This window comes from Hermetia illucens, chromosome 1 (genome assembly GCF_905115235.1).
Source record: "Hermetia illucens chromosome 1, iHerIll2.2.curated.20191125, whole genome shotgun sequence".
Taxonomy (NCBI): domain Eukaryota; kingdom Metazoa; phylum Arthropoda; class Insecta; order Diptera; family Stratiomyidae; genus Hermetia; species Hermetia illucens.
In genome coordinates this window covers 53,698,485-53,708,684 of record NC_051849.1, presented here as the reverse complement: position 1 = coordinate 53,708,684, position 10,200 = coordinate 53,698,485, and the positions used below count along the sequence as shown (strand labels likewise).

General features: G+C 42.9%; 1 protein-coding gene across 1 annotated transcript in view; it reads left to right on the top strand.

Moving 5' to 3' along the window:
• Window positions 1-5,016: 5,016 nt before the first annotated feature.
• LOC119661198 overlaps window positions 5,017-10,200 on the top strand; it is a 36,972-nt gene continuing 31,788 nt past the window's right edge. The window contains exon 1 of the mRNA XM_038070420.1: window positions 5,017-5,579. Within this exon, the coding sequence (XP_037926348.1) occupies window positions 5,511-5,579 (69 nt within the window). The 5' untranslated portion in view covers window positions 5,017-5,510. The remainder of the gene's footprint in view (window positions 5,580-10,200) is intronic.

Here is a 10,200-nt window from a genome sequence, read left to right as displayed (position 1 = left end):
TTGGAATATGGACATCAGTTGCACCATCTTTTCATCGACTTTAAAGCCGCCTATGATAGCATAGCCAGGGTAAAACTGTATACGGCCATGAGCGAATTCGGTATCCCGACGAAATTTATAAGACTGACTAGGCTGACCCTGACCAATGTGCGAGGCCAGATAAAAGCAGCAGGATCACTCTAAAGACGATTCGACATCAACAACGGTCTACGACAAGGAGATGCCCTATTATGCGTCCTCTTTAACCTAGCCCTGGAGAAAGGGATCCGTGATGCTGAGGTAAATGCAAGAGATACGATCCTCTTTAAGTCCGCCAATCTGGCTCAATAGGTTTCGATGGGCGGGTCACTTAGTCCGTATGGATGAAGATGATCCAACCCGGAAAGTCTATAAGGGCAATATCTATGGTAGAAAAAGAAGGCGATGCAGACCTTACTTGAGATGGAGCGATGGCGTAGGTCAGGACGCCAGACAGCTTTTAAGGACATCGAATTGGTGGACTTCGACGCAAAACCAGGATGTCTGGAGTTCCTTATTAAGGCAAGCCTAGACCGGATACCAGTTGTTGCGCCGTTGATGATGTTCATTTTAAAACATGTGAGAAACTTCTACGCACATTTTTCCATCCGTATATAGCTAAGAATCCAGCATATTCCTTCTCATTTTTCCAAACTACAAGATATGCCTACATATTACAGCCATAGATATTATTCTCACCCTAAACAAACAAACTACCTATTACCGAATATTGTACATATCCGTGCACCTGCCTTTACTGCCGGTTTACTTTATATACAAAAGTATACATATGTACATATGTAGTACATATATTGATTGCGGCTGGTTTAATGTACAAATTAATTTGTCTGGATTAACTACCCGCAAAACTTCATTAGAACGCATGTACACCTACATACACACATGTCTGTCTGGAGTAAATGATATTGATATACAAATGACCCAAACACTAAAAATAAAATGCATATCAGCTGACTGTTGTGATATTGACGAATTGATATGGGATTGCGACGTCAAATGACAAAGTTTCACCCACTATAACTTTGTTAATAATGGTTGCATTTTCTTCAAACTTAACCAAATTGTGCCTTATGTCATCCTTTATACAAATCGTATTATAATATACTTTTGCAGTTCCAGCTGAACTTTATTTATGCAGATATCGGAACCGGATGTATTTTGAGGCCTAGATTTCGTAGAGATACACCATTGTGATGTGTGGTTGTATAGGTTCTGAGAATGAAATCTGTTACAGCTTTTGATGGTCATATTTTGAGCCCTCCCTCCCCTATGTTTCACCCGATATAAAATATGGAACCAGTGTCGAAAAGTACTAATTGAACCCTTTCATTTGATACACCACATGGCTACATTCTGGGAAAAAAAAATGTTGCACCCTGCATTCCTGCATGTATTGGGAGCCCCCCCTTAAACTTAACACAAAATGGTGCTACTTACTGCATATAAAGGGAACAACAGATCACACGCTCGTATCAAATTTCGTGACAATCGGTCTAGCCGTTTCCGAATAAATAGAGTGTGACAGACGGACAGACAGACAGTTTCAAGTGAATCGAACCTACCCACTGTCCAGATAGATCTCGGCGAAATTCCCGAGGAAGAAGTCCTGGAAGTCCTGGAAGCCGCGAAGAAGATTGCCGAAAATAAAACCCCAGGTTTAGACGGCATTCCGAATAAAGTGCTGACAGTAGCTGTCGAAACAGTTCCAAGATGGTTCGCTGAAACATTTACGACGTGCCTCATAGATGGGATTTTCTCGGAAAAGTGAAGGAAACAGAAGCTTGTGTTAATCCCGAAGCCAAATAAACCTTTGGGTGATCCTTCGTCTTATAAGCCTGTATGCCTGCTAAACGGCATCGGCATCGATCATCTTCAATAGGCTTGTACCAATCACAGAAAAGAAGGAGGTCTCTCAGACAGGCAGTTCGGATTCCGAAAAGCAAGACCTACCGTCAATGCCATCAGCGCGGTGACGAAAATTGCAGACCAAGCAATAGAAGCCAATAAATCTTGCTCGATAGTTACTCTCGACGTGAAGAATGCCTTTAATACGGCAAAATGGAGCAAAATAATTGCAGTTTTAGCCTCCTAAATACCTGGTGCATATAGTCATGGAATTTCGCTGGGAGAGGATATTATGTTACGATTCGGACGATGGACCTAAGACGTATACAACAAGCTGCGGGGTTCCAGAAGGATCAGTCCTCAGTCCTCTCTTGTTTATAATAATGTATGATGGAATTATAAAGTTGCCACTACCCAAAGGAGTGACAACCATTGGCTTCGCAGACGATATCGGAGTGACTATCGTGGCACAAGATATTGATGAGATCAAGGTGCTCACAAACGGCTAGGCAAAGCCGTCGGCTCCTGATCTCGAGAGTTGTCAGCTCCATCTTGATTTATGCAGCTCCAGTCTGGGCACCGTCTTTGCAGTTGGAAGCAAATAGAAGAAAAATCGCAGCCCCATATCGATTGAGTGTATTGCAAACGTCGTGCGCTTACCGTACAACATCAGACGAAGCCGCTTGTGTGATAGCAGGCATGATCCCCATTGACATCTTGGCGAACGAGGGTCGACGTCTTTATGACCCATCATATGCAATCGGCAAGTCCTATACCTATCTATTTTGGAATGGCAAAAAAAGATGGACACACAGGATTATTCCAGATGTCTCTAAATGGATCAAACGAAGGCACGGTGAGGTTAGTTCCTACCTAACTCAATTCCTAAGCGGACACGGTACGGTGCATACCTTTATCCCCTCGAGCGTGACGACTCCCCGTATTGTCCGACAAGCGTGATGACTCCGGAGAATGCGGAGCATGTTGTTTTTATCTGCCCGCGGTTCGCCGCACACAGAGCGGAGGCGGAAATTGACGCTGGGGCACGGTTAACACCCGAGAATATCGTGGATCACATGCTAACCTCTGAAACATTTTGGAGGGCGGTGGAAAAAGTAATGAAGGCGATCCACAATCTGCTGAGAAGGGAGGAGCTTCGGAAGAAAGTTCCAAATAACGAGCCGCAGTTCATAACTGATCCTGCCCCGCGATGTAATACCGAAATGGCAGTCCCGCGGGGTAAGCGAAGGAAAAGGAGGTGGTTTTAGTGAGTAAAAGTCTCACATAACCGTATGGCAGGAGCTAGCGGTAGGTTTGTAGGTTTTGAACCTTTCCATCTTCCAACGTATAAAAAAAAAGACAGATGGACAGACAGCCATCGACTCGATTCTAATAAGGTTTAAAAATAATAGTGAAAAACTGCTGACTTAATGTTTAAGCGAGAGAAAAGTCACATTTTGGTACTTTAGTATTTTTTAATATCTTTTTTCCTTTATTGAGATATTTTTAAAACAATAATAACGGAACCGGTCAGATTTTAATATTCTAAAAATATTATTTCTAAGAGTATATATTAATTACAAAGAAATATAAAATAAAAATACAATAAAAAATTAAATTAAATAACCAAAATTGAATTAATTAACTAAAGCCTCACCTCTGCCTTGAAAGCTACCCTCTCAAAAGGGGAGAACAGTACGGGGGAACTATGATTTGTCAAAATAACGAAATTATAGAAGCTAGGTCAGCTGAATGTCGGCACAAGAAATTATATATGGTTTGGAAAACTTTTCAAGATTGGCTTAAATCTTTTCAAAGAGGCGTTTATGTTTCCAATAATTGAATTGAATGATCCGCAGTCTGTTATCATTTGTATTTTGATGTTAGCTATGGGAGCCAGCGTATCGCCTGAATACGGACTCCGTCCATACTTGACTGTTAAAATCCCCAAGTATGATTTTGATATCATACTTGGGACAGACTTCGTTTCGTTGTTCTGCCTCGTATAAGATATCCTTCTTCTATTCTGCAGTCTCCTTTGTAGGGGCGTGAACATTTATGAGGCTTATATTCCTAAATTTGCCTCGCAAGCGCAGAGTGTATAGCCGTTCACTTATGTTTTCAAAGCCTATAATAGCAGGTTCCATTTTTTGGCTGACTAAGAAACATAGTCCGAGCACATTATTTCGCTGGATGGCCACTATAATATATGGTGTAGTGACTGTCAAACGCATCTCCTGCAACGCTGTTACATCAGCTTTATATTGGAATATGGTATCGGCTGCTGCTTGGCAGCTCCCTCTCCATCCTCTCCATGAAAAAATCCACAAATCGTTATTCCATTTTAGTTGCCGGGTTCGTCGTTGTGCTGTGAGACTCCTTTTGTTTCTTCCTAACGCTGGTTTTCCGTGTATGGTTGTCAACCCTATCCAGCCTCCAACTTGGAGGATCAGTTGGTATAATTTGTTCTGTTTTTAGGCGCGGGAGACTTCATCCATCTCCGTCTGCAGCTTTTTATTAAGAAAGAACTCCCAGCGATCACCACATGGAGGTGGAGATAAGGTTTGGTAGTAAAGCTGTTGGTGTTGGTTCAGCAGGCGTTTCCCAGGTTTTATGCTCCATCGTGAGTACCAATCCACGTTTCGCCCTGGGACCTGTACTACCCTTTGACCAGCCAAATTTTTTTACCAAATATAATCATGTGGTGTATCAAATGAAAGGTCTAAGTTCATCCTAAAATCATGAAAGCATGATCTGAACAAGTTTGGTTTAGTCGCACTATTCTTACGATAATAGGCCAAAGTTGCCGCTTCAGTGCAAAGATTTTGAATGTTAGTAACACGCGAAAGTGAATATTCTGACATAATATATGCATATACATTACGAGCTAGGTACAAATATCCACTCAAATACTTTTATATAAAAAATACACAAAACCCTTTCATACCTCAAGGGTATTATTTTGATTGTAAAGTTCGCCAAACATACAATATCGGCGTTAGCTAACAATTATTATTCTCCGCGCCATATTTACCATAATTTCGAAGACTCGCCTCCATTGAACGTGCTGCTCAAATTATAGCAAGTTGACGTTTGCTTTGCACAAACATCTGATTGTGACACTTGTTGCGATGCCTCTAGTAAACAAAGAAGTGTTTCCGTGAATTATCGTCCATTCTAATTGAATTTAAATACCAGCCAGGAAAAGAGCCTATAATAAATATCGATGAAAGGCTAAATAGGCTTATTATCGTGGAGACTTTCGCCCTAAACACGGGGAGATGACTCAGAACGCATTCAAGTGTTTCATTTCCCAATTGGAGTGATTTGGTTGTGTCGCTTGGGACATTCCTTACACGCCGGGGCCCTTATCTCTGCCGAGGGAGGCCCGGAATTGCACAATAAATCAACGCAGACTCGCGTTATCAGCTCTTCGCTGTAATTTTGCTACAATCTTGTAAACAATACGCAAAAACAAAGAGAGTGACCAGTGAATTGTTTTGAGCAATGCATCAACGTTAATGATGGTGGCGACGGGCGAGAATTAGTCAACCGTGGAAGGAACTGATAAAAATGGGCAGCAATCGGCGCCAAGTGTAGCAAAGAATGAACAGTTTGTCGTGAACATGGAGAGTGGACAGCGTAAGAAAGTGCCCAGTGCCTCGGAGAAGGATGTGATTTTGCGCGCATGGAAGGTAATGAAATTGAAATTATTTTGAAGATATTTCTTTTATGTTTCATGAATGTTTGGGGCTGGAGTTTTCAGATGTTTCTATGCAGTTTCATGTTACAATATACTGTCTTCGTGTAGTTCCATATCAAGTGAAAAGTGTGAGCTTTAATAACTACGTGAGTTTTGTTTAAGGGAGTTTAGTCTCCAGTTTGGGTGAGGAAGGCTAACTACTTGCCCCTTCAATCAAAAACAAATTGTTACTTCTACTTATGAATATGATGTGAATTCTTATGAGCAATTAACCACTAACGTGAAAGAAGGATTTCTTTGTTTTGCGCCAGAAGTCAAAAATAATGTCACATCCCAAACGCGGAATAAATTTTTGCAAAAAAGCCGGGCATGCATGAGGTAGCAATCCGAAAGCGGACAAAGAGGAGGTTAGATTTCGTTCTGGATGCTTTTACGCTGACCACATCAATTCTTAACCGATCTTTGTGGAACAGTGTTCAAAGATCTCCGCTCCATCAGCTCCTTATCGATTATGAGTAAGTATTCCGAATGAACTAATACCTGTTATCAACGTAAAATATCGCATGCTGCATCCAGACAAATTCTAGGGGAATTTGAAGTTTACAGTGGAGTCCGACAAGCCTAAGCTCTATCACCGGTAATATCTTCCTCGCCAGCCTTTGGCCCATTCAGAAGCGTCTTCATTTGTTGCGCCATTTTACTCCGGTAAAGGTCTGATTTGAATGCAGTCGCGAACGTATCAAATCACTACTCTTTCGGCGCCCGTTTGGTCACTTCCCATTGATTTCGATGTTCAGACCAGGTTCGGCAAATGAATTCTCGTTAGGACGAATTACGTGACGCCTCTCTCGCAATTTTTCCACGATCGGCACAACCCCATATCGATCGCGGATATTCTTATTTCCGATGGGATCTTGGTGTGTTACGCCATTAGTCCATCGCAACATCTTTGCCTCAATCATCGCGAAACTCCGTTTATTGTCATAGTGTGCGACGGGGCGGACGACACTACGGTAAATTTTGGACTTGAGACGTTCGTTGATATGTCGACCACAAAAAAACGCCGGTTGTGTAACGCCACTTCATCCAGGTTGCGGTGATGCGTGAAGCGACTTCAATGAATATTTAAATCGCTTAGTTCTGGGCAACACTGGTAGCGATCAATCAACCTTTGAAAAAGTTGCTCGAAATCAGCTTTGCTATGACACACTAAGAAAACATCATCTGCATTGTATGGGGCGCTGGACGTTGGATGTCCCGTTTGACGGTGTCCATAACAAGAACACAGAGGAGTGATGAGAGGGCGCTTCCTTGATGAACCCGGACAGAGACATGAAGCGGTTTTGATATGCCCGCCACACTTCGAAATTTATTTTCCAGATCGTGGGAGAGCAATTTAACCGAGCACACAAACTGGTTTGTTACTAGGTATTAACGTAGAGCATACCAGATGAGTTTGTCCAGAAATGCAATGTAAAGAAGGCGATGCTTCTCACACGCAGCATGAATTGTGTTAGTAGTTCCGCAGTGCTTGAGGAACCCGGCTTGATTCACCGTCGCGTTATTGAATTTCTCAGTTTGTGAACGAGTGCGAGGAGTCCAGCGTAGCATACGTTGTGACTAAAGGAATTGCACCAGAGGGTTTGCGAGAGAAGCTATGAAAGAAGTTGCAGGTGGTCATATGCCTTTCCATAGTTCTTTTGTTGCACAATGCTGAGCAGCCGAACAGGTGAAAGAACCTCGATTGTTAATCGAATAATGTCTGGTAAATTTCCACCCTCCGTGAATGATAACTAAATACTCATGTAAGATAAGGTCGCCGACTTTGTCTTGGACTCGTGACCTTCCCGCGAAACTATTCCTCCTGCATGGAGCTGGTACGTACTTTGTACTTTCCTCAGTAATAAAAAAATGCTGAGATCAGGGAAAGAGATAAATAAAGTATAGTTGGAGTTGCTTCACTGTGCTAAATCCTATCTGATCACTCACGATAACAGGTCTCGCGGCAAACCGACCAAGAAAATTCATTAAATGTCATTAAAAACAAATGATCGTATTGAGATATCGAGTCCTGGAGAAATGCTAGGGCGTTCATTTCGGTCGCTCGGCACTAACGCGCCAGGTCGAGCCCCGGTCTTGTCTAGAAATGGCCAGAGGTTCTTGGCGCATGGATTGCCTCATCGTCCTACATTTTATCGTGGGAACAGTAAAACGTAAATCGAATATATTCTCATAAGGCACTTACATTTTACGATCGACCCTGACTGCAAAGCCGTCCTGCCCGTTGATTGCTGTCTTGCAAATCAAGATCTCTACGATAAACTAGACATTTAGGAAGGTGAGAAAGATCCGTTTCGACCTGTCAAAAGCCGACAGCAATGCACACAGGATATCGAACACGTCTGCTGCGTTAATGACATGAACGGCACTTTGCTTACCGGCGAGAATATTTCCAACAGATTTCAATGGGAGAATTTCTTCATCCTCCACTTCCGCAAGCACTGCCTACATTTGGAGCAATTCCACCTGTCAGCGACATTGGTGCTCAGAGGTGGCGGTGAGGAAGATGGGGCGGCAACCCTATCGGCCAAACCAAAACCAAGTGGTCGAGGAGAACCTCCATAGTGGTGGCACCGGGATACGCTGTAATTACTTTGGTTTGCCGGTCGTGATTCAGTAGGCGAATGCTCCAAAGACCTAATTAGGGCGATCAGACCCGAGTCTGCACGGGGACTCATCTGAAGTGGCAAATTGGTCACGAAACCTTACCAGGGGTATACTGGTACCATGGGAACCGGGAAAGCCCCTGGACTCACATACTTCGGGTGAACTCCTGTTGTATGTGAGGACAGCTCGGTTATTTGCGGTTGGCCCCCCTAGTGGGAGTTTCATGGTGGTTGTGGTTGTGCTCAAGCAAGAAGAGACCTTCGGGCCTCGACGTGGTGTTGCGTATCAACACGGGTGCCGTACTCCATAGTTCGGTAGAGATTTAGGTAATTCTTGCATCCACCAGTATGAATGCTAAGCCATGCACTTGGTATAGACTGGTACCGTTGTGACTTGTCTCAGCGGGGCTCTGATTGTGGTCACAAAATCAATCCGTGTCTGAAGAGGACTGTAGGATTAAGTCTCACGACAGGTGCCTACGTAAAACACTATGGTCTTCACTGTCAGCGACATTGAAGTCGACGAAGCAATAAAAAGAATGAAATCGGGGAAAGCAACAGGACATTATGACAACGTATCTGAGCTTTGGAAAGCGTGTGGCAGGTGTATAAAAACCACTTCGTATCTTCATCCGTGTTCATTAAGTCTCAACTACTCTTCTTTGTTCTTGTTATGGACACTGTCACACGGGATATCCAGGTGATGTTTTTCTGGCGTCTCATAACAAGAGCTATCTCAAGCAGCTTGTCCAAAAATGGAAAGATCGCCTCATGCAACACATTCTCAGATTGAATCTGAAAAAATGCATTTTTGGGAACCGATCTAAGTGAAACAAGCGCTATCACTGTCAGTGGCTATGACTGGGCAGTGACTGCGATTTAAATATCTCCGGTCAGTGATATCAACCAATGGAGAAGTGCGTTATAAAATTGTTCCAACCATTAACGCAACCTGGATGAAGTGGCGTTCCGGTGTTCCGACTATAAAAGACAATGAACGGCATTTTGCAGTAATGGAGACGAAGATGTTATGTTGGACTATAACGACGTCTACGATCGATATGGGGTTTCACCGATCATGAAAAAATTGCGAGAGAGGCGTTTTCAATGATATGGTAAGGTAATTCGCACTAACGAGGATTTACTTGGCAAAATTGGTTGCAACATCAAAATCAGTGAGAAGCGATCAAAAGGCCAGCCGAAACAATGGTGGCTTAATACGGTGGAAGGGTTCAGATCCCCTCGCGAATGCATCCAGATCAAGCAAATGAAAGAGTAAAATGACGCAACCGACCACGACGAGCCGACCTCGTTGTGAACGGGATAAAGCCTAGAGAAAAAGAAGAATAAAGAGATTCTCTGCAGCCCCTCCACCTGCTTGGAATTTGTAGGATTTAACGAGGTTTTTAAACTGGAAATGCAAAGACGTTTTAATAACCTTGCGAATAAAAACAATACGAATTATTAATTCTGAATAAATTGTTCTTATATCACCACATACCGGGATTTTCTCTGGTGACCCCGAGCAAATTTGTAAGAATTAGCCGGATATACGAATAATCGATATTTCACATTGTTAATAGAGTGACATATGACGATGTAGCAAGCTAAATTCTCAGGAGAATTGATTCCGTTAGGGTTGCATATTATCACAGAACCCTTTCTTCTCGTTCTTCTCGGTTACGGCCTTATGCTATCTTGGCTTGAGAATGTGGAGGGGTTTAATAGACAAAAATCCATGGTCACATCCTAAATGAAATGGGGTTGCACCAATCGTAGAAAAACTGTGAGGGAGTGATGTTCGATAGTATGGACATGTAAGTTACGCTAACGAAAACTCATTTGCCAAGATTGTTCTGAATATCGAAGTCGATGGGAAGCGACCAAAACGCCGTGTAAAACAACGATAGCTTGATATGCTGGACGGCGATTTTAGAGCCGCTCAAT